Source organism: Eubalaena glacialis, chromosome 1, assembly GCF_028564815.1.
Source record: "Eubalaena glacialis isolate mEubGla1 chromosome 1, mEubGla1.1.hap2.+ XY, whole genome shotgun sequence".
In the NCBI taxonomy this organism is placed as follows: domain Eukaryota; kingdom Metazoa; phylum Chordata; class Mammalia; order Artiodactyla; family Balaenidae; genus Eubalaena; species Eubalaena glacialis.
The window spans coordinates 19,379,137-19,397,417 of record NC_083716.1 but is presented as its reverse complement, the minus strand read 5'-3'; the positions used below and the strand labels follow the sequence as shown (position 1 = coordinate 19,397,417).

General features: G+C 33.8%; 1 protein-coding gene across 2 annotated transcripts in view; it reads left to right on the top strand.

Annotated features, from left to right (window-relative positions):
* The window catches only part of PDCD4 (programmed cell death 4), a 29,306-nt gene that overhangs the window by 9,879 nt on the left and 1,146 nt on the right, over window positions 1–18,281 (top strand). Inside the window, exons 3-11 of one of the 2 annotated variants that reach the window (XM_061195382.1) lie at window positions 610–870; window positions 2,458–2,552; window positions 3,636–3,749; window positions 5,996–6,217; window positions 7,778–7,875; window positions 8,811–8,925; window positions 11,503–11,610; window positions 12,995–13,105; window positions 13,776–13,915. In XM_061195382.1, the coding sequence (XP_061051365.1) occupies window positions 610–870; window positions 2,458–2,552; window positions 3,636–3,749; window positions 5,996–6,217; window positions 7,778–7,875; window positions 8,811–8,925; window positions 11,503–11,610; window positions 12,995–13,105; window positions 13,776–13,915 (1,264 nt within the window). Of the gene's footprint in view, window positions 1–567; window positions 871–2,457; window positions 2,553–3,635; window positions 3,750–5,995; window positions 6,218–7,777; window positions 7,876–8,810; window positions 8,926–11,502; window positions 11,611–12,994; window positions 13,106–13,775; window positions 13,916–18,281 lie in introns of both variants that reach the window. The other variant, XM_061195308.1, reaches the window with a different exon arrangement.

Here is an 18,281-nt window from a genome sequence, read left to right as displayed (position 1 = left end):
CTATTTTCTAAGTGTCCACAATTAATGATGAGATATTTGGCAAGTTATTTAAACAGTCTTAGCCTTAGTTTCCTTATCTGTATAAGTAATGTAGTAAATAGCTCTCAAACCTGTGGATAAATGACAAAGTGCCCAGCCTAGTGCCTGGTAAATAGGCATTCTGTAAATATTAGTTTATCTACCTTCCCTAAAGATCCTTAGTCTTTTCTTACTATCTCCAACTGCTTGACTGTCTAAGCTCATAAAGTCTCAAAGGTTTTGTACTGTATTTGGTGTTTATATTAACATAGGTTTTATGATGTAAACACATGAAATAACATGCTTTCAGTAAAATTTTTCATTAACATTCAATCTCTTAGTTCATTTGGCATGATAATGTGAAAAAGTACTACTAGTTAGTTGTCATGTATTGGACTGAGCTATGTGAAATTGCCAATATGTGACTGTCACCTACAAAAATGATAATTTCATGTGATTCAACTTAGTATAACTTATGACTATAACTAGTATAGCAGTAGATGGTTAAAATACTTACTTAGAATTCTTTTCCTTCATTTTTTTTTTAAGAGCCTGATAATTTAAGTGACTCTCTCTTTTCTGGTGATGAAGAAAATGCTGGGACTGAGGAAATAAAGAATGAGATAAATGGAAATTGGATTTCGGCATCCTCCATTAATGAAGCTAGAATTAATGCCAAGGCGAAAAGGCGGCTACGGAAAAACTCGTCCCGGGACTCTGGCAGAGGCGATTCCGTCAGTGATAACGGAAGTGAAGGCCTTAGAAGTGGAGTAACTGTACCAACCAGTCCAAAGGGAAGGTTGCTAGATAGGCGATCCAGATCTGGGAAAGGAAGGGGACTACCAAAGAAAGGTTAGTATATACCACGTCCAAAGACACAAATGGAAAAAATATTGTCTGATTCTTATACTACAGTTTCCTTGTTCTAAGAATGAGAGAAATTTAAACAATGATAATGTTAAGGTTTTATGGCTTGTATATGTTTTTACATAGTAATAATCTGAGGACCATACCACTTTTTCTTTTAAGTTGAACCTTTTTTTCTTGTTTGAGTAGATTAGTTTTCTTGAGCAGTACTTTATCTCATATTTCCAGCAAAATACACAGCAGTGTTCTTCACAGTTACGAATTGTGCATGTATTGTCTAATTCTGCTTGAAAGAAGTAGGGTCAGAAATTCATCATGTCTGTTATCTAATGAATCTAATTATGTCCATTGTTAAGAATACATGATAAATATAATTTGATTGGTAATATCCAGGTCAGAATTTTAATAATTTTGTAGATCTGGTTCTGAGTTCTTTTCAGCTCTGTTTGTTTTGGGTACTGGAGTGCAATGGTCTTGTTTCACTGCTGTATCTCCAGTGCCTGGAGTAGTGACTAGCAATCTGGGTACTTAAATATTTGTTGAATGAGGGGTCTGTCAGCCTCTGTCTGTAGTAAAATTTTGATGCAATTTGGAGATTTCACCAGCTTCTGAATGGTGGGAGCTTCAAATTATGGCCTAGGATACGTGTAAAATGTTTTTGTGCCCTGTCAGGAATTGTTATTCTTGTTGAATGGCTCTGCAACCATTGGCTGAGTCAAAATGAAACCTAGTTATCAGATTCTGTTTTGCTCTGGTGGCAAGAATTATACTCTATGTGTAAAATAAAAACCTCCCCCCCAAAACTGGTGATAACTGTACAAGTTCTTTAAAAATAATGCAATATATTGAGCTTATAAAAACATTTCAATACGTTTATTTAGTAAAGCAACTTTGAAAGTTGGAATTGTTAAACTTCTGCTGGTGAATTTGTATGTAGAGAAGTAGAAATGATGATTAGTTCTGTTAATGCTTAAATAGCAATTAGTTATTTGTAACATATTTCTAGTTGTGAAGCATTTGTTTCTTTTTATATCTAAAGAGTATTTGACTTTAAAACATTTGATGTGGTCAGTGTACTTCTTTGTTGAATAATTTCTCCCTTGTGGAGTTTTCTATGCCACATCTTACTGGCTCAACATATTTCTTTTTTGTTGTTGCTGTTCCCAAGATATGTCATATAGAATTTAGAGCTCCACTGCAGTATCACTTGCCTTGAGGTCACCGCTACAGCTATTTTTCTGATTTTTTTTGGTTTGTTTGTTTGTTTTTGCTTTTATTTTAAAGCATCTGCCTTTTTAGTTTTAACTTTGTAGGCTATTTCAACTTGTTTTTTTGGAAATAGGTTATAAACTATCTAATATCTAATCATTACTGAAAAATCAGTGATCTGAATAAAAAGAGGTTTAACATATAATTCTCAACTGGCAAAATCACTAGCATAGAAATTAAAATACAGTTTTTTAACTGCTATTGAATTAACACCTGAACATCTAGAATTATTTCAGATTTCAGTTAAAATTTATGAACTGTGGACATTATGCTCTTTCCTTTCTCAATTCTAAACTTTTTCAGGTGGTGCTGGAGGCAAAGGTGTCTGGGGTACACCTGGACAGGTATATGATGTGGAGGAGGTGGATGTGAAAGATCCTAACTATGATGATGACCAGGTGGGAAGTGTTTTACTTTCTGTAATATATATTTAGAATACTTATAAACTTTTTGATCTCATGTTTGTAGTATACTCATATATTTGTCAAATCATGTATTCTGTATGTATACTCTATACCATTCAAATCATATATATATTATTTTATAATGTGTGATTATAATTTGCGTGATTATCTGATATGTATATAATATGAGTGTGTATATATGTGTGTACACATATTACACACATTAGTACGTGTATCTAAATCATATATATATTTAGTCCTTTCAGACTGTTAGGTTAATTTTGGATTAGAAAACCAAGTTAACTGATAGTAATGTATGCATAATTTTCACTTGGTTTCTGAATTTAATTAGACATGGAAATATTTCTAAGGGAACATGAGAAATATATTTTAAAACCAGTAGGATTCAAGTACTATAAAATCTTTGCTAAATGTTCTAATTTTAATATATAGTCTTGAAAGACTTGAAAGTATATTGTTAGACTGAAGCCAGTCACAAGTTGGCATATAAACATTTCAGGGCTTTTTTTGCAGAGAAGGGGGGATAGAAGATTATTGGACACCTTATTCTTTTTGAAATTTCAGTTGAATAGTGCTTTTTCCTTAGAGATTTTTTGGTCACTACAACATTGATTTTTGTTATAAGGGCTTTTTTATTATCGTAATACTAATCATGAAGGCTTTGGCTCCTGCTGTTTTGTTTTTTTTTAAGTGAAGTTTTAATGAAAATACTAGGTGTGATAGGAAGCTTAAAGCTTTTTGGTCACTGAAGTATTGGTTTTGTGGGAGAGAGAAAAAAAATTAACAGAAGATATGGGGGGATCAGAAGCAAGTCATATATTTGCTGTAGTTAGTGGTTTTAATCTGTATATTGGTTTATTGTATTCAGATTTTATAAAAGAACAGTGACATAGATTCTGTTTTTATATTATATAAGTGATCAAAGCATGTAGCATCTCTTTTTCTTGCCCTGAATGGGTATTACTAACCAGTTGGAGTATAAAATTGTGAAACAATTTCAGTTTATCTGAATATTTTGTTCTTTAATTTATAACTTTCTGCCCCTTCCCTTTCCAGGAAAACTGTGTTTATGAAACTGTAGTTTTGCCTTTGGATGAAACGGCATTTGAGAAGACTTTAACACCAATCATACAGGAATATTTTGAGCATGGAGATACTAATGAAGTTGCGGTAGGTTTAAAGTTGCAAGCATAATTTATTTAATATAGGAGAGCAGACACTGTTAAAAGCAAAACATCATATCCAGAATGATCTTGGATCACTGAAAAAGTTTAAGCATTTTCTTATGCATAAATGAATTTCTAACTAAGAAATGGCCTAAAATTTTATTTAGACCACTTCTTACCTATTTGGGATCTGAGGAGGGCTGTGTGCCATTTTCTTCTCTGAAAAATGGCACAACACAATATTTTAATAATTTTTATAATTATAGCATTTTTATAATAGTTTATAAAATATAATTTTAACAATTTCAAGGCATTTATGGACCTTCTAAAATGTCCTTAGGGATCTCATTAAAAATGCCTCAGTTCCATTTTTTTTACATTCATTTCAATGCTTAGGACTAGAATAAAGTTTATCTTTGTACTCTGTCCAGAAAAGAACACAGATACAAAAGTTTGGAAGAGAATGCATACAGAAATCAAGAGAACAAATGTGTGGTTTTTTTTTTTTTTTTTTTAATTTATTTTATTTATTTATTTATTTAATTTTTGGCTGCTTTCGGTCTTGGTTGCTGTGCGCGGGCTTTCTCTAGTTGCGGTGAGCGGGGGCTGCTCTTTGTTGTGGTGCGTGGGCTTCTCATTGTGGTGGCTTCTCTTGTTGTGGAGCACAGGCTCAAGGCACGTGGGCTTCAGTAGTTGTGGCACGCGGGCTTCAGTAGTTGTGGCTCGCGGGCTCTAGAGCACAGGCTCAGTAGTTGTGGCGCATGGGCTTAGTTGCTCCGCGGCATGTGGGATCTTCCCAGACCAGAGCTCGAACCCATGTCCCCTGCATTGGCAGGTGGATTCTTTTTTTTTTTTTTTTTTTTTTATCATTCACTTTATTTATTTATTTATTTTTAATTTATTTATGGCTGTATTGGGTCTTCGCTTCTGTGCGAGGGCTTTCTCCAGTTGCGGCGAGCGGGGGCCACTCTTCATCGCGGTGCGCGGGCCTCTCACTGTCGCGGCCTCTCCTGCTGCGGAGCACAGGCTCCAGACGCGCAGGCTCAGTAGTTGTGGCTCACGGGCCCAGTTGCTCCGCGGCATGTGGGATCCTCCCAGACCAGGGCTCGAACCCGTGTCCCCTGCATTGGCAGGCAGATTCTCAACCACTGCGCCACCAGGGAAGCCCTGGCAGGTGGATTCTTAACCACTGCACCACCAGGGAAGCCCCACAAATGTGTTTTTGAAGCATAATTTGTATGGGAACATTTACTGTGTTACGAATTGTTTGTAAAGTAAATCTAAAACGGTAGAATAAAATTATTGGTCTAGTTCAGTAGTTTAGTATTACTGACTTAAAGTAATAAAATTGCATCTCCATAGAAGACTTTTATAATTTAGATTATTTTAATTCAGACTGGGTTTTCTTGGTTTGTCTGATAATATGAGGTTTGATAGCTTTGAGTTTTTGTAGGACTAAAACCAAGTATTTGTTCAGCTTACCTAACTGGTGTCCTTGTTAGTAGTTGTTACTCTAAGTAACTGAGTTACAAGTTAGTCTCTATGGTCATACTGCCTATATTCCACTTCCAACCTAGGCACTCCTCTGGGTGCCCTCAGCAAATACTTAATTTTTCTGTGCTTTGGGTGTGGTGAGTATGATGATAATACCTCCCTCAAAGAGTATAAACTAAGGTGGCTGTTATAATTCCTGATACACTGTAAGTGGTCAGTAAGTATTAGCTGCTGCTATTATATTTTTTAAGAGAAAATTTTACTTTATCCCGGCATTTAAAACAATAATCCCACTTAAAAATAGTGGTTTAAGATCTCATTTTAAACTTTATATGAAAGTATAAATATTTGGGTGAAGAGAGTATAAACAGCTTATGATAATGTAAAATGAATTTCCCTACAAATGCTCATAAAACACTATTTCTAGAAGTAATAGAGTATAAGGCAGAGGGTTAGTTAACTCCTAACACCAAACTTAGCAATACTATGTAGTTTAATAAACTATTTTAGGTGTAATTCACATTCTTGAGTTTAGTGATGTTCAGACAGTTGAAGCTTGACTTAAAGTGGATCAGTATTTAATTTATATGTAGAAAAAGATGTATTTATCTTATCCCCACATTTTGAGTGCTTCTCTGATTTTTTCCAGTCAAGGAGGGAGAAGGATATATGGGTAATATCTTGATTTTTTTCAAAAATAAAATTAAATTAAATTGAACTATAGGCAGTGACATACTTTTTTTTGTTGTTGAATAGGAAATGCTAAGAGATTTAAATCTTGGCGAAATGAAAAGTGGAGTACCAGTGTTGGCAGTGTCATTGGCGTTGGAGGGAAAAGCTAGTCATAGAGAAATGACATCTAAGCTTCTTTCTGACCTTTGTGGGACAGTAATGAGCACAAATGATGTAGAAAAATCATTTGATAAATTGTTGAAAGATCTACCTGAATTAGCATTGGATACTCCTAGAGCACCACAGGTTTGTATGATTCTTTCTCTTGTTCATTCTCTCCGTCTACTTCACTTGCGAGTATAGAACTAATACATACTCCTAGGAAATTTTATTAGATGAAAGAAGAAAAACTGGCCCATATTCCCTGTCACACAAAGATAGCCCTCTAATGTTTTAGTGTATTTTTCCCTAGCTGTTTCTACCCCCACAACATAGTTTTCATCACACTGTAATTTTATATCTTACTTTTCCCCCCCATGCTCTGTATAGATTTTAGGTCATGTTTTTTTGCTGTCTGTATATTCTCTATTACATGTAGTTAAGCTGTTTCATGAGCTAGGATTTTTAAAAAATGTAGATTGTTATAATTGAGGATTGAGTTTGCTTCACTAATGTTTATTATAAAAATAATGATAAATAAGATTGTTCCCTTTTGTAGCTTTGTGGGGAAATAATTAGAAAATTCATGACTTATGTATGCTTTTGTTTAGATTCTGTGCAAAGCCTTTTACTTTTATTAGATTTAATACATGCTGACACTATAATATGACTTTCTGGTTTGAAATTGAAAATGTGTGAAACCGTTGCTATTTACCTGAACAAAGTTTTAAAGCAAGGTAGGAGCACTTTACTTAAACATTAATTTAGGAATAGACTGTAGGTAGGTTAACATAAATGCTGTTTCTGTTATACTTTCCTGTGACAGACAGTAAGTAGTCTGTGTCAGTATTGAGCTGTGATTCAAACATGAATTTTTTTTCTTTTTATACCAATACCCATACTTTAAAAAAAAAACTGTACATAAGTTAATAGTCATTATAGAAGTTTTGAAGAATAAAGAAAAGCCAAAAGGAAGAAAGGCCAGCAAAAATAACCACTGTTAACTGTTAACATTTTGGTGTTTAAATCTTCCATTCTACTTTTTGTGGGTATATATCAGTGTACGGTTTTTACATATCCTTACGTTTTTTGTTTTAATAAAAAGTGGTATCATACTGTATATGCCACTTGGTAAACTTGATTTTTCTTACACCATAAAATGTGGTAAACATATTTGGCCACACGGTGTACCGTCTTACATAGATACCATTCAGCCACACAATTACTGTTAGACACTAAGTTTCCAGTTTTTTTAAAGAAATAATGCTATGAACATACTTTCAGATAAATATTTCTGCACAACTTTTCCCCCTCAGATAAATTCCTTTAATCAAACAGGTTTGAGAGACCATAGTCCAGTTTTTTTTCTTTCCAGAAGAGATGTTTCTCTTAAGTCATTGACTTAGCAACAAGTATTTTTGATTATATGCTGTGTTTCAAGCAGTGTGCAATGTGTTGGGGATTCATTAGTGAGCAAAACAGATGTTTTATGCCCCCATGGCTTTTAACTTGAAGGTTAAGATGTGGGAGTGTATGCCGGGCATAAACAGTAGGTGCTAAATAGGTGTTTTTTGAATACTCCAACATGTCTTAGGTATTGACTGTGTAGTTCAACCAGTCTTCATCATTTATGTTTTTAGAAATTGTGTCCTATAAAGCTTTATTTTAGATTTTTTTATATAGCTCTTTTTTTTTTTCTTATTATAGTTGGTGGGCCAGTTTATTGCTAGAGCTGTTGGAGATGGAATTTTATGTAATACCTATATTGATAGTTACAAAGGAACTGTAGATTGTGTACAGGCTAGGTAAGTAAATTAATTTTCCTACTTAGACTTTCAAAATAGGGGAAAGTTCTACAGGATTCTTTTGAAATGACACTTGAATTAATCAGACTTTGTGGACACCTATTTGTCATTTTTGTGTACTCTTTACCGTTAAAACAAAATTGAGAGATTCTTGACATGATATAACAGAAAGAAGACAGTACTATAATGCAGAAGTTCTGGGTTTTAGCTAAACTGTTAGCTACCTTTATGTCAAGCCACTTTTCTCTCGGCCTCAGTTTCCTTATTTATAAAATGAAAGGATGGGACTTGGAATGTTTTTTAAGGTCCCTTTAGGTTTTAATATTCTGTAATTATTTAATATTCTAATAAGATGGACAGTATTAACAAAGGAGCCCTATTTTCAATTTTATATTTATTTGCTATAGAAATCTTAGGAAATAATGTTTTTCGCTTTTGTTCTTTGGTATAATTATAAGCTAAATGTGATATTTGGGAGCTATGCTCTATGATTTTTCATAACTTCCTGGAAACTTAGACTTGGACTTAGCCATGTCTTAGGTTTTCACAGGTACAGATATTAATTTTCTAGGACTACTTCAGGTCAGAGTGGAATGGTTGCGCTGGTGGAAAGACATGGATCTATGTAAAAGTTAGTTTTAGGTGAAACGTTCCTTCTCAGGCTAGATCAGTAATTTTGAAATAACGTTATTAGACTTTTGTTGACCGAGAAATGGAAATGAGTGAGAGAATATTAATATGAGAAGCAACTTTTTTTGTTCCCAACTTTTTATCTTGAAAAATAGTTTTTTAAGAGACTTCTGAACTTTAGGTTGCTTTTATGTTATATGAAAACTTGTAGTGTATATGGGTTTTTTCCCCCAACTTCATCCATAATTTGGTCAATCTCAAGCATGTCCATATGTCAAAATTAACTTTTTTTTTTTTTTTGGTAGAGCTGCTCTGGACAAGGCTACCGTGCTTCTGAGTATGTCTAAAGGTGGAAAGCGCAAGGACAGTGTTTGGGGCTCTGGAGGTGGGCAGCAGTCTCTTAACCACCTTGTTAAAGAGGTAACTACTGGGCATTGTCTTTAGCTTAATTTATATGTATTCTTCAGGGAAACAAACTCTGCCCTCTAGCTGGTATTATTGTGGACAAAAATTAATTTCAGTTTTAAAGCTGCAAATGGAAAATGGAATAATCCTTATATATTTGGCTTTATGCCCTTTTGCTGTAAATTATACAATAATTATATAGTCATTATTAAATTTTTATGGTTTCTCTGACTTAAAAATAAGACTGTGTTAAGTTAAAGGGGCTTTCATGAAGTTAGAGGGGTTTTTGTGAAGAAGGCTGTGTAGGAACCTCAAAGGAATACCTAAAGTCTTTTTCTTGGAATTAAAAATTTTTCAGACTGTTGAAATAAGAATTTCTGTTTTGTAGTTATTCAATAAATGTCCATTTTTATAAGAGCAGTTTGAAACTGGATGGTCTCAGATTGTAAGTTATGCATTATGAACACTAGAGTAGATCAGAGTGGTAGATTTTTGTAGGGAAGTTCACTACCTGTATGCATTCTTTAAAAGAAAAAGTAATTGGTTTTTGCATTAATACCAGATTTATTCTCTATGGATTTTTTTTTCTGGCAGCAAAGTGATATTCTATAATAAGAAACCAGAAAAAGTAGTTAATCCTATTTGAAGATTTTTAAGAAAATTAGAAGATTTATATAGTACATGTGCTTCTGATTTTTGAGTATAATCTTTCATGTGACTATAGTTTTGATATTTAATAAATATTTTAATGATATGTATACCAAGTTTGAGTGTTAAGGAGCTCAAAATATTGTTAGAGCTTTGACCAGTTTTGTTTTTATATATGTTAAGGTAGATGAGTTGGTGTTTGTAATGTCATGATTGCAATATCTGTTTTTAAAAAATTTAAAAGTTATTACAAAAATTGAGGTATAAAAACAGTGGAAATACCAGAGCAGTTCAGCAAGAAAATGAAATAGAAGGCATCTAAGTTGGAAAAGAAGAAGTAAAACTATCTCTGTTCCCAGATGACATGATCTGTGTACGGAAAATCCAAGTGAATTCTCAAAAAAACAAAAACACCAAACTATTATAAACGAATTCAGCACAGTTGCAGGATACAAGATCAGTGTACAGAATTTAATTCTAGGTCTTCTGTACACTAGCAATGCAATGAATGGTCTGAAATGAAATTAAGAAACAATTGCATTTGTAATAGCATAAAAAAGATTAAAATACAAAGGAATAAATTTAACAACAGAAGTGCAAGTCTTGTGCACCAAAAACTGCAAAACACTGTTGAAAGAAATTAAATAAGGCCTAAATAAGTAGAAAGATATCCCATGTTTATGGACTGAAAGAGTTAATATTGTTAGGATGATAATGCTTCTCGAAATTAATATTTTGAGAAACTGCCAAACTGTTTTATGGTATGTGAATTATCACAACAAAAAAAAATGGTCACGATGAAAATTGAAATAAAACTACCAATATATGAGTTTGAGGTTGACATTATTTGGATATTCATTTATTTTACATGGAAGGATGAGTTGGACAGAGAGGACTTTTAGAAATATATACATGTATTTATAATATCGTTCTCAACAATGCATGGAACCCAGTGGGAAACATTTAAATACTTTAAGTTAATAACAAAGTTAAAAAACTAAGTGATGTAATTTAAATAATAAATATATTAGTTTATAATTATAAAGTGAAAATACTTTATTCAAGTAACATGCTTTAAATATTTATTTTCCTAAAGCATGATAATAGGAATTATTCATCAAGATGTATTCTGTTGATCAAATTTTACTATACTTTTAATGGAAATACATTGTAGAAGTTGGAAGTAGAACATACTTAAATGAGATTTCAATCAGCCAATATTCATTGAGTGTCTACTAGGTGCAAAGATGATTTTAACAGGCGATGTATAGGGGAGAACATTCCTCGTTGAAGTTCTTGTGCTGAAAAACTTTTCCTCTTTTTCCCTGGAGCCATAGATGTTCTTGTGCAACTTTCAACAGGAGAGTCAAGACTTCCCTCCTTAGCGATAACTGGAAGCTGAATTACTGACGAACGTTTTAAATAATGGGCCTCAAATCTTCAGTTGTAGAGAAAAGAGAAAACTGCTTTGGAAATCTTTGCCCTGTCTAGTAAAGCCCTATTATCTCTCATTTTTTGGCTCCCACTTAATGTCATGCTGATGGAAATGGGTTTGCGCCACTTTAAAAATTCATTTTGAGACTTTCAGTTAGTGCCCTCTAGTGGTATTTAAGGTCCCTTGTTTTACAGGGAGCACTGAAGCATTATGGTCACAACTCAGGCCAAACACATCTTAAGTCTACTCGTCGATCGCGATGGATTATTGAAACACACCGAAACACTGCATTCCCTTCATGACTATGAACCATTTAAAATTTGGGGATTTGCTTTTTAATTATTAAAAAATTCTGTTATGATAGTGTCATGTCAAGACTATTCTTAGACAACTGTTTGTGACCTATTTATCATGTACTATATTGAGATGAGGGTAAATAAATCCTTAGACAAAACAGAATTTTTTAAAAATCAAGAATTCTAACACATCTCAATCTTTAAATCTAATAGATTGATATGCTGCTGAAAGAGTATTTACTCTCTGGAGACATATCTGAAGCTGAACATTGCCTTAAGGAACTGGAAGTACCTCATTTTCACCATGAGCTTGTATATGAAGTAAGATTACTTTGACATTCCAAAAAGAATTATTAACTGTTCCTTTTTGCACCACAGTGACTTAATGCTTCTTTAATAACATACATTTTTGTTTTCTTTAAAAATTTTAATATTAAGGGGGAGAGGGTTTTACAATTTTTTTTTTTTATCAAGGTATAATTTAGAGTAAAATATACTCTTTAGCTGTGCAGTTCAATGAATTTTTGACAAATGTATCAAGTCACATAACCACTATCTCAGAATATAGAACATTTCCATCACTTCCAAAAGTTTGGGGCTAACCTGTTCCCCTACCACTGTCATCTCCTGGTAACCACTGATCTAATGTTTGTCCCTATAGTTATGCCTTTCCCAGACTATCATCATATAAATGGAATCATACTGTGTGTCTGACCTTCTTCAGGTAGCATAATGCTTTTAAGATATGTCCATGTCATTTTATGTAACAGTAAATTCGCTTTTTAGTGCTGGGTGATATTCCATTGAATAGACCTACCATATTGTTTCCAGTTTGAGTGATTATTAAAAAAAGCAGTCATGAATACTCACAGGTTTTGTGTGGACATATCTTTTCATTTTTCTTGGGTAAATACCTAAGTGTTGAATTTCTGGATCATACAGTAAGAGTATTTTTAACTTTATAAAAACATTCATATTCATGATATGTACTTTCCAGATTTTTCCTTTATTTTATAATATCTTTATTAAAATAATGTTTTCATTCCAGAATATGCCCCCTCAACATATTGTATTAGGTATTTGGCAATATGTTAACAAAATGCATTGGCTTTAATTTCTATATAGCATCTGTCATTTTACCTCAGATAATGATAATGCCAGGAGGTTTGAGTTAAATGAAAAGTACTTAGATAATGTTTAGCATTTCTAGATTTAAATCTTAGCCTTGCACTTCTCATCTGTGTGCTTTTGAGTGATTTCATTTTAACTTTTAAAGTATTAGTTTCCTCATCTTTTATTTATTATTTATTTTTTTTCCTCACACACACACACACACACTGTATTTTATTTTTACAAGAGATAAATAAACTGACGCCAAGCATTGTAAATGGATGACCACAACAAAAGCAACAATGATTGCAATTACCAAACACACTCATACTATGTCATAATACTGACATTCAGTCCAGTAATCCTCCACTGTAACAGCTCCTTTACTTTGCAATGATAATTGATTTGTATATTTTTTGCTTCTGAGTCCTTGTGGGATTTTTTTTTTTATTCAAACAGAAAGTCACAAAAATTATAATTATAATCATCCTCATCTATACATATATATACATATTAGAGATGAGATCTGATAGATTTTAGGAGCAGTTTCTTATATGAAAATGAGCAATAATTCAATCATTTATTCAATTTTTAGGCCATTGTAATGGTTTTAGAGTCAACTGGAGAAAGTACATTTAAGATGATTTTGGACTTATTAAAATCTCTTTGGAAATCTTCTACCATTACTCTAGACCAAATGAAAAGAGTAAGTATAACATTATTTTGAACAATTTTTAGGCTTACATCTTAAATATATATGATTGAATACAGATTATGAATTGTTAATGAAATTTTCTTTTAGGCTTGTGTAGTAATATGCCTATATGTATGTATATATATATATACATTTTAATGATACTAATATGTTTGAACCTCTTATAGCCATTTCCTGGAAAGTAATAAATACTCCAGTATTTTTGAACCTGTATTTTGAAAAATGTGATGTGTGTGTGTTCTTCCTCAAGAGTTCTAAGATATGATAATTTCTTTTTTATATCTAGAGAGAAACATAAATTTCTAACAGATTTATAAAGTACTTAATTTATTCCTATTTAAAATTGTATGCATTATTATTAAATATTGGTGAGGTTCTTACTTGCCTTTTATTTTTAAAAAATGTAGTAAATGTATTATAGAGAAGTAGATGGGGAAGAAATGTGTCCAACGTCTAATGTCTGCCTGAAGCTCTTTTGAGAGAACAGTTTTAAAGAAAATATTCTGTAAAAAATATACTTACTCTTCGTACTTTTCAAGGTTCGGATCTGACTGCAGTCTAATTATATGAACATTTGGCCTTAAATATAGATAATAATGATGGGTTGTATGGCATTATGTATTTTATATGGGCTAACAACTCTGTAATTCCATTGTTTTAGGGTTATGAGAGAATTTACAATGAAATTCCAGACATTAATCTGGATGTCCCACATTCATACTCTGTGCTTGAGCGATTTGTAGAAGAATGTTTTCAGGCTGGAATAATTTCCAGACAACTCAGAGATCTTTGTCCCTCAAGGTATTTTGTTTATTACTTTCTCAACATGAAATACTGGCTGAGGTGCTTGGGAGGGCTAAGCTAATTTTCTGTCATTCCAGCTGTGTCTGAAAAATAATAGTATCTTCCCTGAAGTCACTCATCAGTGAAAATCATCTGAATTTATGGAGAAACAAGGGTGAAGCTTATTTTGTTCTCTTGTAAATCTGTATAGGACTACCTCATGAAGCCGCAGTTCATTGGAAGGAAAATAATTTTGTGGAGCAGTTCTGTGTACCAGGCTCTGTTCTAAGTAGTTTAAATATTATTTCAGAGTAGATATCACCAGTAAGATAAAAAAAATTGAGGCTTACAGCAGTGTAATGTACCTTTTCTAAGGTCACGGTAGAAGCCAAGGATGAATCCAGACTTTTTCTGGCTTTTAAGATCTAGGTTCATTCCTGTATTTCATGTGGGTTCCTTTTGCTCCCTCATAGAATGGAGAATTGGGACTGATTGGATTTTACTTCTCTAGAAAGTGTGTGTGTGATTCTTTTGGAGGTATTATATATGTGCTGCTAGGTTCAAACTCTTCAGGAGTTGATGAATTTTTTTTGTTATTAAAGCTTATAATGAAGTTTGTATTGTAATAGATATAAAAGTTTAGCAACAGCTAACCTTCTTGTCTGGGTCTGTTTTATATTCTAAGTTTTTGTAATTTTTATCTGAAGAAGTTTCAGTCTTTATGTATTTTTATGTAAGTGCACGGTGAGAATTAAATCTCAAAAAATACTTACCGATAGTGTCCTTTGCTCTACAAAGTTTAGAAGCCATTAAGAGAGAAGAAAAAGATAATGGTGGAATATACATTTTAATGGCTTTGATAAGAATGTTTGAAAATGTAGATCTCTACTTTGGTGATAGCATCATTGATGTACTGATGTGCCAAGTGGTATACATCAGTAACAACTGTCAGCTTTGGCAAGGCTTTCTGCTACTTGCTGCTTCATTTCCAGCCTTCATCTCCTAATATTATAGTGTGAAGCCTTTATGTTCAGGAAAATATAGCTGGTTTACATTTAGACTTAGTATGAAAAGGGGTTAACACTTTGGCACTGGCTCTTTTAAAAAGTTTTTCAGCCTCTATTCAAAAGTCTAACTAGTTATTTCTATTGTGGCTTTACTTTCAAGGATCATTTGAAGAGATGTCTAAACTTTCTGTGTATTCCATAGAACTTTCACTTTTTATCTCTATCCTTTTGCTTATTTGGACGGAGTGCACATTTGTGTGTGACCTTGAATGCCTGTTTGTATTGGTCTAGGGTCAGAGAATAATAAGGGCTAATCCTGCTCAAGCTCTGTTTAGCACTTACTGCTTTAGGCTGCTGTTCAACTATTCCTCTTGGGCTGCTGTCACTACATGTAGCTAGTGTGTGGTTACATTATAGAGGAAGGTCTCTTGAGTTTTAAATAGAAATCTCAAAATGGGGCATATGGGACTTCCCTGAGGTCCAGTGGTGAAGAATCCGCCTTACAATGCAGGGGACGTGGGTTCAGTCCCTGGTCGGGGAACTAAGATCCCACATGCTGCGGGGCAACTAAGCCCGCACACCACAACTACTGAACTCGGCGTGCCTCAACGAGAGCCTGCATGCCGCAAGCTACAGAGCCTATGTGTTGTGGAGCCTGCACGCCGTGACTACAGAGCCCATGCATCCTGGAGCCCGCGCACCACAGCTACAGAGCCAATGTGCCCCGGAGCCCACGAGTCACAACTAGAGAGAGTAAACCCGCATGCCACGATTAGAGAGAAGCCTGCGTGCCGCAACTAGAGAGAAGTCCACATGCCACAACGAAGACCCAGCACAGCCAAAAAAAAATAAAGAACATAAATAAATAAAATATTTTTTAAAAAGGGGCATATACTGGAATTAATTGGACTCTGTTTTTCCACATTCAGGTTATGGCTTTTCTATATCTGAGAAAAAAATTAAAAAACATTTTTAAACATAGATATTTTGATAGGTTCTGTAGCTCTAGTTTGCATAATTCCCAGTCATGTTGGTGTTTCCTATTTGGTTCAGTGTTTAGCTTTCAAATAATATTAATGACATAGTAGAAATAAATACAGGCATACCTCATTTCATTGTGCTTTGCAGATGCTGTGTTTTTTACAAATTGAAGGTTTGTGGCAACCCAGCGTTGACAAGTCTATTGGTGCCATTTCCCCAACCAGCATTTGCTCACTTTGTGTCTGTGTTACATTTTGGTAGTTCTCAGTATTTCTAACCCTCCACCAGCAAAAAGATTAATAACCTGTTAAAGGCTCAGATGATAATTAGCATTTTTCAGCAATAAAGTATTTTTTAATTTTGATATGTACATTGGGTTTTTAGACATAATGCTTATTGCACACTTAATAGGCCACAGTATTGTGTAAACATAATTTTATATTCAGGAAACCAAAAAATTCATGTGATTGCTTTAATGTGATATCACTTTATTGTGGTGATCTGGAACTGAACCCGCAATAATTTTGAGGCGTGTTTGTATTAAATTTCCAAATAGCATAATAATGTTTGCCTTATTTATAACTTCTTTTTTACATGACTTCATTCGGACAGTGAACTTATTTCAATCATCAAGCTTTTATTTAACTAAAAACTGCTCAGATTAAGCAGTTCATTTGATATGTTCTAGGATATGTATCAGGGAAAGTCTTTTCAAAAGACTTAGAGGCATGCTGACTTTTAAAAATTTAAATGACAATACACCCCTTAAAAATTTAATGAATAACCAAAAAAGATGAAGTTTTAAATTCTTTTAGTTGACTGTAGTCAGAATTTGTTTTCATGTTTGTGTTTTTTTTTTTTTAACATCTTTATTGGAGTATAATTGCTTTATTGGAGTATAATTGCTTTACAATGGTGTGTTAGTTTCTGCTTTATAACAAAGTGAATCAGTTATACATATTATTATATCCCCATATCTCTTCCCTCTTGCATCTCCCTCCCTCCCACCCTCCCTATCCCACCCCTCTAGGTGGTCACAAAGCACCGAGCTGATCTCCCTGTGCTATTCGGCTGCTTCCCACTAGCTGTTAGTTTTACATTTGGTAGTGTATATATGTCCATGCCACTCTCTCACTTTGTCCCAGCTTACCCTTCCCCCTCCCCGTGTCCTCAAGTCCATTCTCTAGTAGGTCTGCATCTTTATTCCCGTCTTGCCCCTAGGTTCTAAATGACCTTTTTTTTTAGATTCCATATATATGTGTTAGCATATGGTTGGTTGTTTTTCTCTTTCTGACTTACTTCACTCTGTATGGTAGACTCTAGGTCCATCCACCTCACTACAAATAACTCAATTTCGTTTCTTTTTATGGCTGAGTAATATTGCATTGTATATATGTGCCACATCATCTTTATCCATTTATCTGTTGATGGACACTTGGGTTGCTTCCATGTCCTGGCTATTGTAAATAGAGCTGCAATGAACATTGTGGTACATGACTCTTTTTGAATTATGGTTTTCTCAGGGTATATGCCCAGTAGTGGGATTGCTGGGTTGTATGGTAGTTCTATTTTTAGTTTTATAAGTAACCTCCATACTGTTCTCCATAGTGGCTGTATCAATTTACATTCTCACCAATAGTGCAAGAGGGTTCCCTTTTCTCCACACCCTCTCCAGCATTGTTTGTAGATTTTTTTGATGGCCATTCTGACCGGTGTGAGATGATATCTCATTGTAGTTTTGATTTGCATTTCTCTAATGATTAATGAAGTTGAGCATTCTTCCATGTGTTTGTTGGCAATCTGTATATCTTCTTTGGAGAAATGTCTATTTAGGTCTTCTGCCCATTTTTGGATTGGGTTGTTTTTTTGATATTGAGCTGCATGAGCTGCTTGTAAATTTTGGAGATTAATCCTTTGTCAGTTGCTTCATTTGCAGATATTTTCTCTCCAATCCCATGAGGGTTGTCTTTTCGTCTTGTTTATGGTTTCCTTTGCTGTGCAAAAGCTTTTAAGATTCATTAGGTCCCATTTGTTTATTTTTGTTTTTATTTCCGTTTCTCTAGGAGATGGGTCAAAAAGGATCTTGCTGTGATTTATGTCATAGAGTGTTCTGCCTATGTTTGCGTCTAAGAGTTTGATAATGTCTGGCCTTACATTTAGCTCTTTAATCCATTTTGAGTTTATTTTTGTGTATGGTGTTATGGAGTGTTCTAATTTCATTCTTTTACATGTAGCTGTCCAGTTTTCCCAGCACCACTTACTGAAGAGGCTGTCTTTTCTCCATTGTATATTCTTGTCTCCTTTATCAAAGATAAGGTGACCATGTGTGCGTGGGTTTATCTCTGGGCTTTCTATCCTGTTCCATTGATACATATTTCTGTTTTTGTGCCAGTACC